General features: G+C 38.4%; 1 protein-coding gene and 1 long non-coding RNA gene across 3 annotated transcripts in view; one reads left to right on the top strand and one right to left on the bottom strand.

Annotated features, from left to right (window-relative positions):
- LOC139767832 (uncharacterized) overlaps nt 1-21,512 on the top strand; it is a 172,503-nt gene extending 150,991 nt beyond the window's left edge. The window contains exon 6 of the long non-coding RNA XR_011717229.1: nt 19,313-21,512. This is a non-coding gene — a long non-coding RNA (uncharacterized lncRNA). The remainder of the gene's footprint in view (nt 1-19,312) is intronic.
- LOC139767830 (nephrin) overlaps nt 1-23,266 on the bottom strand; it is a 192,874-nt gene that overhangs the window by 142,132 nt on the left and 27,476 nt on the right. For both annotated transcript variants that reach the window (XM_071697488.1, XM_071697489.1), the window contains one exon: nt 14,942-15,074. In XM_071697488.1, the coding sequence (XP_071553589.1) occupies nt 14,942-15,074 (133 nt within the window). The remainder of the gene's footprint in view (nt 1-14,941; nt 15,075-23,266) is intronic.

Genomic DNA, 23,266 nt, shown 5'->3' with positions numbered 1-23,266 from the left:
TGCGGCTTATCTACATCGGATATGACTGGTTCAGTTACAAAGCGGACTTTGTTGATCTCGACGTAACGACTTCAACCGGACCTGGACATTTTTGCACGCAGTATCGTCGCACGGTTCTTCGTATCCACCGGTTTCGAATCGCTCGAAATAACTATATATAATACTATATAAGAGAATGCCGCGCGCTTATTTCAATCCTTTTTCTCTGTCTCGCTGTATCCCTGCCACTGTACCACTCGCCGTTTGCTGACCAAACCTCTCGTAGCAGTGTAGTCGACCTATCGCTACCATTGTACCTCTATTCAAATATCACCATGTTCCGTCATTATTCTTCCAAATGGGATTCATGCCGCGGCATAATGGGACAGAGATATCAATCCGATCGACGAATATAATATCCGATTACACAGCCGCAAATGGCGGCGGCTCTACGATGGCTCCCGTATATGCCTCCAGTCTGCGCATTAAATCGCAATGCGCAGGCACCGAATACTGCGCCACACACCGGCCGATATTCGAGCAGAAAATCGAGAATCGATTTGGCTCACGAGCAAATTTCCAATAGCTCTCGACAGCCCTTCGATCGCGGGAAAAACTCGCTCGAAAGCCGAACGAACGATCGATCGCGCTGTGCGCGCCGAAAGGGTGGAGTCCCTTGTATTCGCGCTTTATGCAGTCACAGCTCGACACGCACAGCCTGCGGATTCTATGCCCACAAATAAATCCGATGCGTGTAAATATATATTCAGTAGTTTCAAAAGGTTTATATTCTATGCCCACAAATAAATCCGATACGTGTAAATATATATTCAGTAGTTTCAAAAGGTTTGTAGGTTTCTGGAAATCAAAACGATCAATTATAAACAGATACTTAAATGTCCTACTGAATTTATTTGCCACGAAAAAATTTTACCACTAAATTAATTAACAGTCCGTAAGTTCGTCAATGTTACGAAAAATATCCTATTTAGTGTAAAAATTAAAAAGGACTAGTTTATTATTTTACTATACAAAGCGCGAAATATTGTAATCGCCACGGAGACGCATACAATTATACGACGCGCTCAAAAGCCTGGGAAGAGCTCCCGTTCTGAGCCGTATTTACGAACGTGGTGCTCGCTCACAATGCCGCGAAATAGCAAACACCATCAACGTCGATTTAATTTCCTTCCGCGCGCTCGCGCGCGAACCCGTCGCGATATGGAAGAATCTGCGAGCGCGGAACAAAAGAGAACGACGGGGTAGAACGAGCGGAAGGAGCGATGCCGGGGAAGAGTATTGGTGACAAAGGAGCACGTCGCTGCCGCTGATGCTGCGGCGAGGAGAGGTGGAGGATGATCGGGAGGAGAATTTCACAATGCACTCGTTCCAGGCAATCCCGGAAGACGGATGATCGCCCTGTATCGACTATCCGCGAGCTTCCATCGGCCGTGCCGTTTCTTGCTTAAAGGGATTCCGTCGGATACCTCGAAAGTCACGGCCGAGTAAGCACACCGTACGTCGACGATTCGCTGCAGACGTCGTTGAATTTCACGTCGAATCACGTCGAATAATGTTGCAAGTGAATTGAAAATTGATTCCTCCCCGAAAGAAACGCAAGCTCGAGCGCTTGATGACTCTGACTAGCGCCGGTTCAGCCGGTTGTTTCCACTACTGCCACGGTGGAGGAGAGTAGTGGCAGTTTCTCGACGACGGTCAATATTTACTTATTCGGGTTAATTCGGCGTAGGATAGTCACTCATGAATATTATTTGGATGGTTGTTTGCTTTAGGGGTGGATTGCTTATTCGTGACAGGTTTGCCAATTATTTAAGTAAATTAAAGTAGGACTTAGCGTCTGTATATTCTGGAATAAGTAAATTATTATGTAAATTATCCCTTTCTATCTTCCTCATCTTTACTTTGTGTAGCATCGTGCAAATTTATCAATTTCTTATAATTTAAAAAATTCTCTTCATCATTATACCTTTTTACGATTACGATAAACAGGCGCTAAAAAGCATGAATTAAGTAATTTTTTAATGTATTTCTTCATGAAATAAAATCAGAAAACAGTGGAAAATCCAACGCGTAAAAAGTCAAAAACGAACGACGTTCACATAAATTGACCGAGAAATTGGAGAGGCAAATGATAGAGAATAATGTAGAAATGAGATGAGTCGCGATGGAAAGAAATTTCCGGGCGTTATGATTGAGGCTAAGTTAGCGGCAGGTGCAGAAATTGTACGCGCGACAACGATGTTCGACGAACACGGAACATAATTCTATCGCGTCGGGGAATGCCGAATGGATGTTCGAATCGAATTCCAACCAAGATTGCGGCGGCAGTCGCACCAGACAATTGGCGGGTCTATTTACGACGTCGGTCCGGGAACGCATCGAATGGAAGTCAGAATTATTGTATTAAGGTGGAAGACGGCAACCAGAATGTACGACGTGCATTATACTCCTACTTCATTTCATAAGCAGCGGCGTAGCGAGCACATAGAAAGAGCATATAAAATGTAAGAGCGAATTCGTACATTATACAGTAATCCCACAAATCTATATCTTCTTTTCTTTCGCTAACTATGATAATAATGAGAAAGAAATGTAAAAGTAAAGGAAAGAGCCTAAATAATTATATCTAAGAGCCTATAATAATTATATATTCGCATAACCGCTGCGAATTGTAGCTTTATGTGCACTTATTTGCCCTTTGTGTATTTGAAATGAAAAAAAACCTGTGACATATACTCCACAGATAAGGAAGAAAGAACCAAGGAGAATATATATGTAACTGAAAAGAAGAGTTCTCATATCTGCATGCAAAATCGTAGCGCCTTACAAGGCGCGCCAAGTTTTCATGTCGCACGGTAAAGAAATCGAGTTTAATTTACCTCGTGAACTTAACGTGATTCTTGACGGCTAATCTAAGAAGATTACATATCCCGCGGGCATTTATATTACGTTTCTCACGTTTCTTTTAACTGGAACGCTCACTTGCGCTAAGACCCAGTTAAGAAGGTAAATAAAATAAGCAAATTACTTGGCAAATTGCATTTCCAAACTGCAAATTTCGCACGGAGGAAATATGCACGGTAAAACACGCAAAGCAAAAATGTCGGCATTTGTACAGACTTAACCAACTTCTCTTTCCTCTCGTTTACACGCAGTTTTAGGAATTAAACATATTTATCGAGAACCAAAACGTAAATTTTTTTAAAGCTCAAGAAAAATAAAATTAATGAAAATTAATCGGAATGTATATTGCCTGTCTAAAGTCAAAAAAAGCAAGTTTTATAAATAATACGCATTTAATGGCTTTTTCGGTCGCAGTCTTTATAACGAGAAAGTAACGCTAAAGTCACGTAAATAGGGATGGTTTATTATCATCTAAAGATGCTTTTCTCCTAAGACTACTACAATAAGGTAATTTATATGTAAATGTAATTAAACTGACATCGTTGTGAAAGTTTGCAGAGAACGTTCATTGATAAGGGAAACATTTGCGGTTCTTCCGACATTTTCTTTCCGCAAGAACAATATCGCTCTTAAATAGTATTATTATTAACAATATTTAATTGTAATTTTTAACTGTAATAATAAATAAAACCATGATATCTATACAGAAAACTGCCAGTAAATCCTCGCGCTATTTATTTTCAATATTTTTATGCGAATTATAATGCAAAACTAAAAATTGCAGTAAAAATTAAATATTAAACTAAATTTATATATATTGTTAATCTAACAACGTTAGACTCGTCCTGATGTGCTTATAATTTCCAGTTAGAAACGTGATAAAAGATATTTCCCAGATTTCTTTATCTTTAACGGAAGGCTAACATATACAATTTGTCCGTCACTATCTCGAGGAAAGAATCCTTCGCCGACATCGAGAGAAATTTCATATCACAAAATTTCACCTAGAAACGCACGAGTGTTGAAACGGATCTTTCTCTATCTCTCTCTCTCTCTCTCTTTCTCTCTATATCTATCTCTCTTTTTCTTTGCAAAGCATCAAATTAATGAGTTACCGAGAGGCGAGTTTCCGCTTTGTAGAACACAAGAGACACAGTATAAGAGCAAGAGAGACGAGGGAAGAGAGCGAAGACCGAAAGAGAGAAAGACGAATGCGCGAGCGGTACGTAGGAGAATAGTGCGCGACGGTATTCACTAATTAATTACCTGCGAACTATATGTGACCCGTGGTGGAAAAATTCATATCTCCGTGCGAGCTACATGCTCGCGTTTATACCCGCGGGGAGAAATTTATCGCAAGAAGCGGCGGATCCGAGCCGACGGTTCAGTCGCCATGGCAACAGTGTTACCGCTTTTGCTATCCAGCTACTCATTCAAATTATGCACTGTCATGCTAATTATTATGACGAGAAAAACATAAAGTGGTAATTTGATGGTAGCATTCCTCCGTGACAAAAAAGATGTTTTAAATTTATTTACTGGATATTTGTAAATTCAGGTGTTTTAAATAAAAGTTTATTTTTTCTAAGAAATTAATAATTCAAGTGTCAGTGTTTATTATAATTAATTGATAATCGCTGTAATAAGCCTTCAATCAACGTTGCATAATTAAAGATTTAGTTTAAAAAAATTATTAATAACATAAATTTATTACCATAGTATTTTACATCATTTTACATAATTTATATTGAGAAAAAAAAAACTACTTACTGAAGAAGAAAGTACGAGTAAATAAAAACGTTTCTGAATGCATTAAAATAAAGATGCGACGTTCATGAACCTGCGTTTCAGCGATTCCTATCATAATAATGGAGTTATGAAAATTCCGCAAGTTCGCCAGAGGATTCCTTTGATCACCGACGAAGAATAAATACAACTCCCGAGTAACGTCTTTAATTCGATATAAAAAACACCAAAAACATTCTTCGTCTTTGATCATCCGTCGTGCCAGCGAAGGACTTTGTCCTCGAGTCATGCCGTGAGGAGTGTTTTTAGAAAATCGGAAATTGGATTATTCGGAGTTCAGAACCGCGAAAGTTAAAGCTTCTACAAATAAAGAAAGGGAGAAATGAGAGGAGAGGAAGAAAAGATGTGAAGGGAGAAAAGAGTTCGCCAGATGAAGGAACGCTTCAAAGAAACGTTGAAGAGAAAAGCCTTCATTTATTGTCAAGAAAAAAAACAACGAACCACTTTTTTTCTTTCGAAACGCGATCCGGGATTATGGCGGGAATCGCGATCGCTATCGGGGACAGAGACGATGATCACTCCGGGGAAATCAAAATGGGGGACGATGCTGAGAGCGCGCCGTCGTCCAAGAATGACGAAGGCGACGCGGATCGTTTCGTGTTACGAGAGGAATGGTCGTCATTCGGTAACGGCGGCACGTGATAGCGAATGACGACAAAAATAAACCGAGAGCACTCGTCCCGAGAGGAACGTATCAAATTTTACTATCGCCAGTCTTAATATTTCGAAACAAGTTAGCAAAACGACCGGGAATTAGCACTGTTCCGTAAAAAAATTCTCTGCGGTTTTTGTGGCAAGAATTAGTAGGCTAATTATAAAACTTTTTAAAAGTTATTTGTAAACAAAGTAATAATAATAATAATAATTAATACAAAAATATATAGACGTTATCAGCGGCTGAGATAATTTCATAGATTTCCAGAAATATTGAATATCTGATCTTCTGAATTAATACTTCGTCAGTTGCATTCATTACCTTGTTCCATCATCTTGCTTTACATCGTGAGGATTTGTTCAGCTTGTTCTTAAAATTTGATTACTCCCGAAACTGTTGAGCTTAGGAATACGCGTCGCGTAATATCGTTAATTCAGAATTGCATTACAGATTTCAAAGTTGTAAAATAAAGCGAAGAGGGAACCGCCTCTGTATTAACTCGCCGTAATAGCGGCGTTTGAAACTCGGTTAAACACGCTACAAATAGCAATCAAAAAAAAGACCCGAAAAAAAAGAGTGCGATTCCATTGTGTCGCGTATCCAAGAGCCATCAGCTCTTGATGAAACGCGTGACTTTTGCTTTCGAACTGGGGCGAGCCGCGGTTTTCGTGTTTCACGTGAAATATCGCGTGCAAACCACGCGTGTACACACGACTCACAAACATCCACACGCGCGCGCATACCGCTGCTCCGTTTTCGCGCAAAACTCCGCGCTGTACTATTTTTCCCGTCATCTCGCCGGGGTTAAAATGCTCGTGGTGAAAACCTGGGATAAACACGGCGGGGATTTGAATCCTTGCCAGCTGTTCATCGGCGTGGCGTGGCGTGGCGTGTGCGTGTTAAAATATATATGACGAGTGGTCGAGGGAAAAGGAAAAAAGAAAAAGGAGGACTGTCAGATCGCGTACGAGCGCGGCATTATGCGGGAGCGAAAGAATCGATTTGACGTTCGGGCGGGTTGACGTGCGCTTCCGTAATGCGCGTCAAGCCGGCTGCATTTAACGTTTATCGACGGGAAATGTGGCGAAAAAGTTGACGGTGGTACGCGAGCGAATGAGCGAGCGAGCGAGCGATGTCTGCTTTTTTTTTCTCTCCACACTCCTGTCGATCCCGCATTCGAAATGTCGATTGCATTTTCTGCAGAATCGCTGATGCAAACGTCGTCGTTATGGCCGGTTTACGATGAAAGAAAGCGCGAGAGATTGTAACGCCAACTCCCGCAACGTCAGTATATCTTTTGAAGGGAAAAATTCCGGATGGAAATATATTCGCGTGTTCCAAATTCTCTAAACTTTTGAGCCTCGGCTCTCTTAACTTCGAGACCCTCAATCCCGCAAATTGTGTCGGCATTTTCAACACTTAACTATCCAATCGTCCACGTACGGGCTCTCGATCGGAACTGTTCGACTTTCGAAATGTCAATTAAACAAGCTCGCGAAGCTAATGGCAAAATGCCGATCCTGATTTTAACGCGCTCCAGTATGCACTACCGGCAGGCCAAATGCGCAAACGAAAGACCGACGCGACGGCGCGCGGCGCGCGATCCGTTCCGCGAGCGCGAGCAAATAGGTCGCTACATCATTTGTGGTCGGGGGGGGGCCGGGAGGGAATTAATTTCGTACTAAGCGGTCGGGGGTGGGGAGGAGGGTTATGATATCGCAAATTGCAAATACTTGATACGATCGTGAACGGGCCAGCCATATGATTTATCGAACGCGCCGCACCGGGCATAGTATCGGCTCTACCTCGGGATTGACATCATTTATTAGACGTAGGAAACGCGCTCGCGCTCGCGCCACGGCCGATGGAAACCGCAACGATATCGCGGCCGCAGCTGTAAACGAGGTCGTCGACCGATGAATGGTCGACCGGTCGCCATATCCATCTGCCGGTAGTTACGGTGGATCATCAGGACGAGCGATTTCGATGTTCCTACGGCCGGCCGCCGCTCTCAGTTATCGCTGAATCTCTGCAGTTCGACAGTGGCCGCGCGAGCCGAATGCGGTCGGCACCGCAATGATGACTAAATACCTGGACCGGACCGAATTGGCACCCATCCGCCCGCCAGCAGGACCGCGGGACTTCAATGACGCGGCTGCACCCATTACGGCGTCTTTGTAGCAATTTCGGCTAACAGATTCGCCGAATGAAACTGCGATCGGCGATAGCTCGCTGCTTTGTTAGATCTATTGATTTCTCTACGTATATGCGCCTATGATGTTCCTATCGTTGCTGCTACGTTTTACACCTAATTAGTGTTAGATCCAATAACGATACGGTCTTACACAGCTCGATTTCAAGCTCGATTGAGTTAATTTAACTGCTTGGAAACAATCAATGATTTTGTTTCACTATATATTCGAATATTAACATGCAATATGATATCAATAAATATCTAAAATTTTTAATCTATTAATTATTAATTCCATGGATACATCAGCATACATCACATTTCTTTCCGTTTTATGCTGAGCACTCTATAAATTATTTCGTGCTCGGGACGAGTTATGATTTTCATTACATTTCTACCGACATTGTAGTGTGTAATCAATTTAGAGTTCCTTAACTTTCATGGTTAGGAGAAGCTTATACGATTACACTTTGGCCGTATCTATTCCCATCTCGGTTATGGCAAAATCTATGTCGCGCACCGGTGCTCGTAGACTCGCTGCGGTTACTCCGCAGTGGTAGCGGGCATTGGAATCCGCCAGTGGTCGAGGAACGAGTGTGGTCGGATTGTGGTATCGACAACGTCTTCGCTCACTAGACAGTATTAACTCCTACACAGTTCGCAATCCGTATACAGGATCCTTTTTTAATACTACTTACCGATTAAATTGCATGAAAAAACATGCCTCGGCTTTAATTACCATTTTAACCATATTTTACCGTAATTACATACCCCTGCGTTTGCCAAATAAGCTCTTTTATTATTTCGTTTTTTGAATTTCAATAATTTATGGAAATAGCGATACGGTAAGATAAATATAACTTTGAATTGCTTTCCAATAAAGCTTATAATCGCTTTAAAAAGCGGCGACAATTTATTTACCGATCCTCATAAATTCATTGCTAAAACGCTAGCCATTGTTTCTGTCACTTGAAAATACGGTGTCCGCTTAGTTTTAATCTACCGTCATTATTGTCGCAATCGACCTCAGAAATAGCCCAGATAATGACCCCTTTGTTTCACGCGGCCATGATTTTGTTCCGGTCGGTCGACGTAGTTATTTTAATCCGGCGCGGAGCGTCAATAGGGAGGATAACAACGCGTAAAAATCGCGCGTAATAACGAACAGCACGTTTTGCCGGTTCGAGCGTATCGCAACGAGAAATCCGCCATTATGTCGCGTAACTACGCGGACAATGGCACGATAATTCCAGCCGGTGGTACGCGCATCCGACCACGTGCGACACACGCTCACACATGCACACACGCGTGTTCGTGCACACAATATGCACGTTCATCCATCCATGCTACGTAAGTCGACCGCACAATAGGGATGAGAAAGCGGAGGACAATTGACTGGTCGATCGAGAACATTTCCGCGCGGGGTTGCGTTTAACTGATTGCGGTACTGGCGACACTTGATGTCGCAAGCCTTGTCGATATATCAAACGGTGACGCCCGCGTGTCGGATTCGTAATCCCTTTATAGAAATGGGATCTTGACTGTGATAACAAGTGATTTCGCGAACGATATCTCGCACGGCGTTAGTGGCGGTATAAATTACGTTTCGGTTTAGGGAAATGACTTCAAGACGAGTTTAAGACGATTGATAGGGAATGTTTTACGATATTTTTAACGAGCAATAAAAGAACATTCGAAAATTAAAATCCAAAATCTTCGATAGTTTTCGATCTAGCATTGAACGGGACATACTCTCGTATATTCAGCCAACCTTCCTTCCTTCTTTGGACATTTTTCGGAAGCTCAATTTTAGCAAAAGTAACACAATTTTATTATTGCCAACAACAGCGCGATGATCCCCAAGGCAAACATTGTCGCTCACCGTCGACGATGAAATAGCAGATTTGACGTAATCCTAACACCAATTGAGATCGTTTCCACAACGGTGCGGTGACGCTACGGCGACGCCGCGCGCCGCCGCCCGCGAGTTGCGGCGTTAACACCTGATGTCAGCCCCATCATCATGTCAGCGCGATCAGCACTTCCGTTCGACGGGAAGAGGGACACAGCCTCGAGCATTCGCAGCTGCCTGCCGCGAAACTCGCCAAGTTTCCCTCGCGCACAATTGATCCAGTCAGCGTCAGAAGGAATTACGCGGAATTCGCGCGCGCGCGGAAACTCGGCGAGAGATCCCGCCGATGAAGGCTGCAATAACATACAGTACACACGATTGTGTAGTGTACTCACCAGAGACTACTCCGCTTTGCGTTTGCGGTAGACAAAATTTGCATAGGTAGACGCCTTCTACATACCGAGTCTGCATGCGTTCAACGGGTCGCCTTCTTCGCGGTTGGAAAAATGGACGGTAAAACAAATGTAAATGTGATTAAATTCCGCCAAGGTCTTTCTTTTTACCACGAAATTAACGTAAATATTCCTCTGCCGGACTACCCGAGTCAATAAGAAAACAAAATCTTGTTTTACTTTTGAAATCATTATTACCAACGCGCAGGACGCGTACAAGAAAAAAGCGAGAAAGGATTAAGATAGGATCGTACTAACACGGTAACAGAAGAATATTTTACGGGAAGAGCTCGACGAGGGTATCGTTGGAAGATTTTCAGCCAACAGATTTACGAGGAGGACGTTATTATCTTGCAAGCTTTCGTATAGAAGGTAATTTTCAAGCATGCTCGAACGATCAGAACTCGTGGTATGCTTTTTGTACCATGCATATTAAGCGTTAAACGAGTGTTATTTCGTAATCAAGCAGGAAACATACATCAATAAATATTTACGATATCGTAAATATATCGATAATGTCCCGAACATGCATTATTGCTGTAACGACGCGGCTTTATAATATTGGACGTAAACACGTATTGTTCGATCCAACAATTAGCCATAAATTATCGCTCCTCACAATCAACCTTTTATGATATGCGAACGCGAACAAATTTTCAGTACACAAAAGCGATCGCGCATTTCAGACGAATTTTGCCAATGATACTGTAATTTCACTATTATCATACGCGTTAGATAATGGAATATTTATGCCTAAAAGGTCATCGCATATTTGAAATTTCCTAATAACGTGATAATTATTCTTATATTTTTTACAATAGAAAATTTTATAATTAAAAGATCAATAAAGCAAAGTGAGAGTTATAATTTAATTTAATCAATTATACACTATAAATGAAAAGTTTATTTACAAAATAGTATGTACTTTTTGAATAAAATTTTTCAGAAAATATTGCTAAAAATTAAAAATATTGTGTTAAATATTTTTTATTAATTTAAAGAGATAAATTTTATTTAAGAAAAATCAAGACTCAATGCCTATCAATAGTTTTTCAATCAAAAATACTGAAAATCAAAGAGACTCTTTCGTAGATTAAATATCCTATGTATAATTCTGCTAAGCCTTATCACTCACTTGAATTCTATTTGACTATATATGAGAATATTAATTTGAGGCTTAATGGGGTATCTGTCGGAATTGAAATTTTACCCGTGACTGGTTGTGATGAGATAGAAATTATTTTATCGAACGAAAGGGAAAAAGCGTGTCGCTGCGTAAAAACGCAGGATCGTTGGATTCGTATCTACGTCGCAGTCGAAAATGCAATCACGACGTGTTCGTTTCAAAGGGCGCTGGAGATCGAGGACGGAGCGGCGGAGGATAAAAGGGATGGGAAGTGGAGGGCGATGGGGTAAAACTGCGTCCCGGCTGCGATATCACGTTGCTCTCGTTTAAGGGGTTTGAGGGCACGCCCGTTTGCATTCGCGACGAGTATCCCGCATGGTTTAAGCGCCCTCGCCAAGTGGCGTTCTCTTGTTAGCTGATGCGCCTGACGCTAAGTGCGTGACTACGCCGTATAATCTACCGATGCATGTAATTGAAGAGCTCGTGCTATTTACTTTTCTAACTATCCACGAATCATGGTTATTCATTGTAAAATTATTGCCGTTGAAGCTTATGCAGTTTATGTATGAGTACATTACGCATTATTGTATCTTAGTTCGTCGTATTTTGCCACGAAACTAAATTTGGATTTGTAAAAAGTAGAGAATGTGGTTTTGGAAAACATAAAATACATATTTTTTTTAGCTAACAGACTTCAAAGTATTATATACTGATAGTAAAGTCCACAATTTTGATTCATCTATATTAACATAAAAATGTAAAAAAATAATCATTGCATATGCAATTTAATACTTGAGGCAATAAATAATATGCAACATGGAAACAAAGTTTTGATTTGTGCGAACGTCAGGGAGAGAGAGAGAGAGAGAGAGAGGCACCGTAATTCTTTTTTCGAGTGTGGATCGCCTATAAATCCTAATATTTTTATCGTGAATCATACATTATTCGGGAATGTACACAGCTCGCGCGCTTTTAGTAGGTCAGTGTATCATTTTATTCGCGCGAAAGAACGTTCGCTCGTAGTAAACGCAGCTCGTTCGGCGAACGTCGGGACTTTAAAGAGAATTTAAAGCTCCGCATCCCCACAAGGAAATGATCCGTTGGCGCGCGGACGAAGAATGGTTTTGGAAAACCCGTTTTCGTGGCGCTTACTGCCGCGACGATTTCGCGGCTACATTTTACGACGACACAGAACACCGCAATTGTATACCGTTAAAACTAAAATATCGTCGCTGAGATAAAACCGCAGCTCCTTCAAACGGGTTGTCGTTTCTCTTTCGGATCACTGCAGTTTTCTATCCCCGACTTGTCCTGATTGAACTGCGTTCATCTAACTTTGTCCTAAATCCATAAAAAGAAATTTCGGTGAATCTATCTAACTGGTATTTAGAAATGTAAAAATTCCGCATAAAGAATTTACACGCGAATCAGGTTAAAATTTCACCGAAAATGTCTGAAAACTATCTTCAAAGTGCATTCAAAATAAGCGACTCGTATTATGTTTACCGTCGAAAAGTACCTGTAAGAAAAATCGAATCCGGACACCTTCCGTAACGATGTTAATAACTCGCCGGATTAAATAAAGCGCAATATTCTTGCCGTCCATCGAAATTTATGCGGCGGAACTGCTCTCGGTCCCGTCGCGTTATGCAAAACGTGACACTCTGCGTAACTCGATAATGTTACAACGAAAAGAAATTCGCGGTCGTGCAAGAAACGCTATTTATGGCGATGCAGCTGCAATCACGCTGTCGGAGAAATCTGTTTACAGCACTGCCAGTGCTTTCCGCCCGAGTCGACTCTCTCAACTCGCAGTTCTGTAGGTATGAAATCCAATAATAACGCCACGACCGTTCGGCATACACTCTTTTTCAAAAACCTGTTTTCCGCACATAATCGCATATCCAGTTTTGTAGGGGAAAAAACGCTCAGGGCAAAAGCTTTCGTTTTTTTTTCGGCACAATATGAAAAAAATTGGACTCGAAATCATACGCATCACAAAAATAAAATAGAAAATACTGAGCAAAAATGCAGTGATGTAATAACTCTCATTTTCGGTTTTTGCAATTATTTGCTGGTATCTGAACCAGATGATTAGAACTTTTAGTTTTTTGAAGAGGTACAAATGTTAATTAAATGACATACATTTTACTAGTAACATCGTGTCATTTGATATCGCAAAACTTGTAGTCCCACACAAATTCGTTTTATTTATAAAATAGTTACATGGCGAGCAATTTTATAGAGTCAAAGTAAATAACAGCAACAAAGAAATCTTTGCAATTTTATTAGCCATCAGACGCGATGGCAAATAAATAAAAATGCACGTGTTACGGAATACATTCCATGTGCAAAAGAAGGCCGAAGTGTTTTTCGCGATAAAAACGCAAGGTGCTTTCAAGCTCGATCGGTGATCCGGATTTTATGGGGTTGCTCAATAAAGACGATATTTACGAGGATCGAATTGGCTGTCGAACGAAGTAACGTATAACAGATGGAACGTGGGGTCGATTTGTGGCTTAACGAAATCCTTGCCGCATCGTAGTCTGCTCGTATTCGAGGCTTTCGTGTACATCGCGACGACGTACCGGAACGGTAAACTAACAGGATGTACAAGCAACGAGATCGAAAACGTGGAAATCGAAAGGTGGAGCGCACGCCATCGCATCTCGAGTCTCCAAAGTCTGGAGTTTCTTTCTCGTTTGCGGACGTAAAAGGTTCGTGTCCGCAAGAGACTAGAAAAGTCGTTAGAAACATAGGTACTTACTTAGTATAGAGTAAAATATTATTCTTTTATGGAAATGTGTCATCTGATATAAAGGAATAACTGAGATATCTAAACTCAAGAATGAAACAAAGAAAGATATTTCAATGAAGCTTTCGTTAGTTCATAGTTATTGCTTCTTAAAACTGCATTTTGTCAAGAATACGATCAAACATGTTATAGAATATGTAACAAAAAATGCACTAATGTTATTTTAATACCTAACGATATGATGGAGATTTACCAAAATTAAATTTAATTCAAAATAAGTAGCTAACAGTATTTATGATTATTGATATACCCGCAGCTCGAATCGAGACCGACATATTCGACATATGTCAATACAAGAAGTTAGATCATATGAAATGTCGATAGCATTAAATTTATCCGGCGAATTTAATTAACTACTAAATTATTTTCATGTAAAATTCCAATCGGAGATGCGTTTTGTGCGACGGTGCTCAAACAACGTTCCACCGAATATTCATATTAAAACGAGTAATATCACGGTTGCCACTTGACATAGCAATATCAATAAAGACCAGACAATGCCGTCGTGGTAATAACCGAACGAAGTTATTGCAAATTATCGTTTTATTCCGCAATTTGATACGCGATCGTAACGTGACGCAAATGACTCGTGACGTTTACTCGATAACGAGCTATTTTGTGACTGACGTGACTTTTTCTGTAACGTCGCGGCGAGAAAAATCAAAACGACATGTGATGTAACGTTATGCATGTACAATCGCCTTGCGACGTATACGTAAGGTATGAGTGTCTTCTCGCGAGAGACAGCAAAACAATTTTATAGACAGAACGCGGCAGAGGATTATTCAATAGCTATTATTCAATTTTGGCTAAACTAATTGTCGTTAATTTAATTTCGTAATTCCGCATCTGCTTATTTATGTGTAATAACAATGAGACTTGAGTAAAAATTGATAGCGCAAAAATTATGTAACTATAATTCACTGTAAAAAACGGATACTAATGATTTATCTTAGGAAAGCGATCTCTAACATCGCATATAACCGTCAGATCTGCGCATTTGCCGCGCTATCCGTGTTACAGCGAGTTCTTTGAACGGTTAAGTCCGCTTAGAAATCTATGGCGCCATAGAGATTCGCGTCGAGACCGGGCGAACGAGCGCTCCGGGGGCCATCGTTCATAAATATCAATGCGACTTACCTGTACAGAGGTTCGCCGCTGTCCTCTTTGAACCAGAGCACCATGGAGACGGCGTCATTCGACTCGCGGGGCTGTATGTTACATGGCAGAATCGTCCTCTGGCCCGCAACTCCCTGTATCGACTCCACGGGTACTGAAACACACATCGACGTCTCATTCGGAGGAGCGTTCACCGTCAGCGCGAGAAAACGAAGAATAATGAAGCGAAGAGGAATCGTCGGATAACAAAGAGTTATGGATTTTTTAGGCGGCCCATACAACGACCCTCAAATCTCTCGAGAGGATGTCGAAAGCTCATTCTGATATCACTGACAAGATTTCCAGATATCGTAAATTCCATATTTTACCAATCTCGGGGTTTCAGCGTATGATATATACTTTTTCTCGCAAGATATTCAAATCTCGTGCGATTCCTTATGATTATTTAATGTTAATATTAGGGGAATCAAGCGGCGTATCTATACTCTCGTCTACTTATGTGTGACGTTGTTTTCGGGATTACATCACCTGGGAGACTCTGCATAATTTAAATATAGTATAATATTCTGATAGGATATTTTCCTGATACCGTGACAGGATGTATTGCGAAATATACGCGCGTTTTTCGCTTCTATACGTTCAAACTATTTATATAAATATAAATTCAAGATTTAGGAAAACATATTTTCGTACATGGTCCGCGATTTTTAGATTTCATTCACATTTACGATTGCTATAACTGTAGCAATATCAAGCTGTAATTTTAATGTTAATGTTTCCGCAGAAACATGGAATATTATTTTCTTGTTATTCATGTTATATGACCGATATTACGTTTTAATTAATATGATATAGCATATATATGTACGTACCAATATACATAAATCTTTCAAGCGAATTATCGATTTGTGAAATTATAATGCTCGCGGTTTTTAAATGAACAACCAGCAATAAGATTAACTCAGGTATGAAGAAGATCGATTATGTCATTTGAAGTGGCTTCTTAAACACGGTTCACGACACTTTCTACTCCGTCGCTCGTCGACGAGTATTTCTGACAATAATGCAGATTTTTATCGAGTAACTTCCTTTTTATCTCCCACAAAGACTCATGAATAATCCCTTGGCGTACTCTCCTTTAATAATTCTTATCCCCGGTAGAAATTTTTCGATCCGCGCTAATAGTCATGTCGTTTTGTTGGAGCTAATAAAGCGTGACCTTTGATCTTTCACAGAATGCAATGAGATACGATATTTGTGCTAATTAGTGGCAACAGTGATATCAAAAAGGCATTTTCTCTATTTATTACGAATCATTAATATTAATGGGTTTAAATAGAAATTTGAAATATAGAGCGTAATAAGTCGTATGCTAATTCGACCCTGTCAACGTTGGCAGATAAAACAGTAAATTTTCACATAAAATACTTCATTACTAATAATATGTAGTATTAGAATAAAAATACTACTGGTCTTTAATTTTTATTTAGAATAAAAATTTATGTATATCATATACACATATACAGGTAAATAATGACATCAACGGAAAGAGGAAATAAACTGTATCATTACTCTATCGTCTGAATTTCTATAGCAGTTACAGACGTGGAAATGTGCATGTGCGTCGTGGAAACAGACAAGATTTAGGAAGTTCGTGAACGATTTTGGATTTTATTTTTCCGTAAGGCCGTAAAATGAGAGTTCTACGAAAAAGGAATTTTGCGGCACCTCGACTGAAATTCCTTGCTAAGAACTTGCTCAAGTCGACGCCGCGCCAGAGAGAGTCGACGATAGGATGACCCTGTGCATGCATTTTCGTCACAGGAACACATATTAAATTTTTGCCGGCGTTACAATGACTTTATAGAAGTATGTGTGCTTTTGGGAGCTAGAGAAATTGTGCAACCTACGAGCCACCGATCTCAACAACTGTAGTGCATACATTGTCTCACACACACACACACCACGCGCGCGCGCGCACGACATGATATTTGAAACTGTTTAGATTTGCCTATTTTCGGAAAGAAAACTCAAGACATCTTAACATTTTCACATTTTGTATAAAATTTTCCATGTAAAAGAGAGAGAGGGAAAAAAAATATATAAGTCAAAAAAATCTTAAGAGATATTTTAGTTTTCAAACTGCAAGCATGCTGTACAATTAAAGCATGCTGTACATTTACGTAAAGTAGTTTCCTAGATATTCAATCTTTTTACTTATCCTGGAATTATTGACTTTCCATTAACAGAGCCGAGGCCGTAATCGATGAGAAACTTTGCTTTCTGTGTATAAGTGTCTTATGGACTAGTCAGACTAGTGGTTCAATGCAAATCGAAGGAAAGAAATAAAATAGTAAGATTATAGCTAAATAAGTTATAAGTTTATAGTACATAACGCGGTATATAGATCTGACGTAAAAGATTCTAAATTGTATGTGTATTGTATGATCCACGAATGGTTGAACTCACATAATTTCGAATGTGCTTGAATGAGCAGCAAGCAATAATGCGCAAGAACACACGATATATATGTGGAAATGCGGGTATCTCAATATTTTACGATACGATTTTCTGCTTCGGAGGGATTTATAGTCACGGCTGATATCTTGCGAAACGAAATATCGTCGTCTATACCAAATAGAAGCGATGATGGCGGTTGCGGCAACAGTTGCATCTGAAAGGTTGCGACGTCGTCGTCGCGGATTTTTACGCTTTGGAGTCTCTCGCCGAGCATGTAACGAGTTATCGATACACGAATTACACGCCGCATTATACGGTGGTGCTAACCTGATAGTTCCTCAGGACTCAAGGACTCTAAAGACTTCTTCGAACGCCATTTTTTATCGCTCGATGCAAATGTATTTTGCAAACCGCCGCGCCGATCAAAATACGTCGGTCGGTTAAAACTTTGAAACAGATTAGTTTTTTCACACACCTGCTACAAGATCTGATTATTCCCAGCAATAATCAGATTAAATTTGATTATACTTGATACAAATTTATATCATATCTATTTATTTATTATATAATACGGATTTAACGTAACTTCGATGTATACATTCAGAAATATAAAGATTTTTTAATAAAAAAGATTGGTATATGTGCGAATGTAAATTTATGGGTGACAATATAATGAAATATATAAACTACAAAAACACACACACATGCAATAAATTTATACACACAAACTATAAATGAGGTAGATTAATGGTATTTGCATGTTATGCAATGAAATGTATAAAATATAGTAATTTTTCACTGTATCATTATTAATTAGTGAGTCTATAACAAACAAATATCCATGTTAATTTTGCGTATATTGAGTATTATAGGTTATGATTGATTAAATTATTTCACAATTTTGAAAATAAATTGCCGCACATAAACTGTACATTAAGTAAACTATACATAAATAACCATGTAATCTTCGACTGTTTCATTTAAAAATGCACATAATATTATAAATGTGCTTTGGTTGTTATTAAAGTAGAACACAAAGAAGAACAAAAATTATATTAAAGGATTTATGAAGATGTGAACGAACAATAGCGAACAATATTAATAATAGCAACGTAAGAGAAGATATTTCTTGATCGCTAGAATGTTTGCAAATCTTTCTTACTTCGCATAACTCACAGAGAAATAATTCTTACGACTTGATAATTCTTTAAAAAATCATACCATTGTAACTTGTCACAATGTAAATACATAAAATCTATAACATAGATTCGTCTTAACGTAAAGAAAAATATCAGGTATACGTTTTGTATTTATAAATTTTTTTATCTATATATGAATAATAATATTCAAACAAGAAATCAGCGATGCAAGTTTTGTAACACCACGAATAATAATCATTAAATTTATTTAATTATATTTTATAATTTTAAATAATAATTACAATGTCATTAAAATTATTTATCGTTTGCATGTCATTAGGTCTTCATTTTGATCCCGATAATTCAACAATTGCGTTGTTTATCAAATGCAAAATTAATGTGCCAATATATAAATTTCATACTCTTATTAAGCTCTTGCTGACACATCATCAATGTTCCTGTTTTATAAAAAAAAGCACGACATTCTCTGTAGTTGTTCATAAATTTCGAATAAATAATGAGCAATATCTAAATTTGTTAACGATTATTTAAAGTTATAATTTTAATAATATATTTCGAGATCAGTAAGGGAAAAGATTTTATAAAATCTTCATCAATGTCATTAAGGATCATTAAGGGGAAATTTCCTAATATATCTACCTATTTATTAATTTTAATTTTAATTTTTGTATTCCTTTTTTAACCCTATTCAACTGTTCTGCGGAAATTTATGATATACTTGTAATATACAAGTTATCGAGCAATTATTATCATACAAACGTTTCAATTACAGATAACGGAGGAGGAGTCTGACTTAGTGGCGAAGAATCTGCCGAAACACTGCAAGCTTCGCGGTGGAGTTAAGTTCTTCGACAAACTCTCGCGAATAGCTACAGGCAAAATCGCGAAGAAGCAATTGAGATATATATGCGAATTAAAATACGCTGCACATATACAAATTATACACAATAGTAAATCGTTGAAAATGTAATTTACTAAAAATGTTTAAAACAGCTGCTTAGTAAAAATGTTGACTAGAAAGGTAGTAATTTTCATTTCAGTGCGAGATATGTTAAATAAATGAAAATGTAGAAACTGCTCTTATACATACTCCATATTGTATAAAATTATAAAAAATATTCCTTCCTTCAAGCACAACACTTTTCGTTCATTATATGTATACCTCCTTTTTTACCGGCAATACATGTAAAAGAACCTCTACCTAGCTAGTCATCAATCAAAATTTAACGAAATTATATACCTAATAATGTGAAATTTATGCGCTCTTCTACAAAAAAGTGTATCTATTTCGCTAACACAACAGGAGCTTATCAAGAAAAAAAGTATACATACTTCGGACTGGTGGCCATGGATAAACTTTCATAAACAATTACCAGCAGAGTCGCGAGAAAACAGTTGCGAGAACTATTTGAAAATTAATGTGCTGAATTTATACATAAAAATAAAAATTTGAATTGTTATACAACGTTCTCAACAAAATTACTACTTTCTTGAAATGTTATTTCTTTAAATTAATTTCTTTAAATTAATAAATAATAACATATAACAAAAATGTAACAAGAATAAAGTATATGAAATAATATAAATAAAAACGTTGCGAAATCCAATATGTAAAAATTCATATAAAATTATCGAATTTTATAAAATGATAATAAAAGCGAAAATAAAAATAAAAAGTACCAGCAAAAAATAAAAAATCTAAAAACACCGGTTTTAACGTCACAATTTTCAATCTGAAAAGAACGTAATTTCTGTATAAAATATAATTTACAAATAAGCAACCTTCTCAAAATTTAAATCAGACATTTTCAAATACATACATAAAGTTTGCTATCTTGTAACTGTTTTTACAAAGAATCTATAAAATCAACTGAAAGACTTCTCTATCGCAACTCTTTTCTTTGAGTGACTCGTGTGTTAAAAGCAATGCAATGTTTTCTTCTTCTAATATCATCTCTTTCTCTCTTTTTGGAATCTCGTCTTCTTTTATATATAGAAAATATATTTACAATTACTCTCTCTATAAGATCTTACTGTACAGAGAACCCTATAAAAAATATTTCTAAAAATATATCAATAATCCAAGATTAGTAGAAATACATAGATCCTGCAAGCATTTATTCTAAAATTCGAAACTAACTAATCGAGATTCGATTACTTCGCAAGTATAATGTGCAAAATATTATTTCTTATGAATATTACTCGAATCCAAAATTAAAACATGATTATTGGATTTGACTCGAATTTTTAAGTACATGTTGAACCTGACCTCATCCCTACTTATAACACAGTGCAGTGTTTATGATTCATAATTAATTATGTGTGCGAACTATCTAATAACGAGAAAAAAGTTACGTTTCATTTTAACAGCGTCACATTAGAGCTAACCGTCGGACCCCGTGTTAAGCTGCGATTTAAATTAAATTTCTCGTGGAACAATGACGCTCTACATGCACGTTGTCGAGCGGAAGTGCCGGCCAAGCTCTGCCGGTGACACTTCCGTTGACTGGTGTAATTAACAAAACCGGAAAACCACGAAGGCCGGCTATTCGCGGAAGACTGTTGTTTGAGATCACCTGCCGCGAGATTCTCTGACGGATTTCTTATTACGTAATTATCTCCCTGCCAGACGCTGGCTTGTTGAAACGCACAAAAGGAGCGACTCTGGCTAAATATCACTCTTTGTTTATTTTCCGCGAAAGGAAAGTATGTTTGTCTTCCTCTGACTATTTCGAGATTTTTGTTTGTATTAATTATGCGCGTTTGTGACGCAAAATGAAATTTCTAACAGCAAGCTTTGGATGTTTAACATGCGCTCCTTAATTAAACGGAAGAAAAGCGCAGATAATTAAGATGCTTTTTTCCTTATTTCAACGTATAATTTGTATATATGTGTATATTATTTTAAATCTTTCTCTCCACACACGTACAGACGCAATTATATTTTTTTCAAAAGTGTACAATAAAAAATATTTTACTATTTCCCATTAAATCCGTGATTTATTATATGTTTTGTTTTTACAAAATTGTAAAAATAAGAAATTTGAGTTTTATTTTAAACTATTACAAAAACTAACTGATGTGACGATTACTAGAGCATTGATACAATTTCTTTGGATATAAAGTTGATTGTTTGGAAGTAAAGTGTAGAAATATCGATACAATTGAAATAAAGTAAGTTAAATGCTTTTGAGAGTAGAATTACTGGTTCTACCTCTCGCTCATTGTAGTGTTAAGAAGAATCCTTTGCAGCGCCAATCGAATAATCATATTTCATGGCATCCTCGAGCTCGCAAAGGTCTGGCCGTGACACTTTCTCGTAGCATGGAGAAAAAGGAAGAGAAAAGGTACAGAGGCAGGGCAATTAAAATGCGGCCTGGGCACAAAGGGCATGAGACCTACCGAAATTTCCACCCCGCACGTTCCACTTTTGTAGACATTTCTCAGCCGGTAATTGCCTTCCGGTCCGCGCGCACGAGAATAACGGACGGAAGGAATGGACCGCATGAAATATCTTTTCCATACCTCTTATACCCGTACCGACGAAACAGAGAGAAAAGAGATAAGGTGCCTAAAGAGGTAAAAGAATAAAGAGAGAAGATGGACTAAAAGAGAGACTAAGTCGCAGAGCTATCTTAATTACCTGAGTCTTTAGACATCAAACTGAAATTTCAAAACCAATTATGGGCAATTTATCAGGCTTAAAAATAATTCAAAATATCGAAAATAAACACTTATCGGTTACATAACATATTAAATATCTTAAGATATTTTTTAATCTTACGCGATTATTTTAATAAAAATAAATTTAAATCTTTCCTATCTTTCTCTGTAAATGTCGTTCAAAGGATTCGATTGCTTCTTTGGCTCGTATTCTGAACGCATTTTTATTGATAAATGCGCGCGTTTATTTCTGAGATGCTATATAACGTAAACTATAGCATCTCAGAAATAAATGTGCGCGGCATTTATCGATAAAAGTGCGTCCAAAATACGGGTCTGTGACTTTAATAACTTCCATTAAATAAATTTCTATTCGATATTTTTGTTATTATAAATTATATTATTTCCAAGGAAATATTCAGCTGCAGATATCAAAAAATATTTGTTCCCTGTAGAGCATTTATAACTGTCGAACAAAATTGGAGAAATCGAAAAGCCTCCATAACTCTTTCGGTATAAGAACCGTATGCTGATTGTGCCCGATCACGGATCTTAGTATATCATTTTTCACACGATCGATAACAGCATGACGGCATCGCGAACCTACACGTGTAAGTCAAAATCGATGATTCGGTATTATTCGAGCGGGAACGACGCGTTCGCATAACTTTCATCGATACGGCACGGCGCAGCGCGTGGCAAAAGACGCATATGATCGCAGCACGATCTTGCAAAAATCAGCTTTTAGGAGTTTCCATTCTGCAGTAAAGGAAAATGACACGTTTGAAAAAGCCTGGTGTGCAAGACGACGAAAGTTTTGAGAAAGGCGTGCTCGCAAAAGAGTGGATGCGAAATGCTGAATCGAAGCCCGTTGCCGTGCGACAAAAGGCCGAAACTTTCGACGCCGCGAATTGCGCGCAAAGGAAATCCCGGCATTGCTGCGAGCTCGTCGCCGCCGCCGCCGCTTCGATAGTCGCGGTATTGTAAGAGCTTCGTGTACGAAATTCATTTCCGGCGAATAGATGAATATTTCGCTAAGGCGGCTTAAGTTTTCGCTCGGATA

The sequence above is a fragment of the Temnothorax nylanderi genome, unplaced genomic scaffold (genome assembly GCF_030848795.1).
Source record: "Temnothorax nylanderi isolate EJ_2023f unplaced genomic scaffold, tnyl_v1.0 TNYL_tig0012_pilon, whole genome shotgun sequence".
Classification (NCBI taxonomy): domain Eukaryota; kingdom Metazoa; phylum Arthropoda; class Insecta; order Hymenoptera; family Formicidae; genus Temnothorax; species Temnothorax nylanderi.
This window is presented reverse-complemented; position numbering and strand designations above follow the sequence as displayed.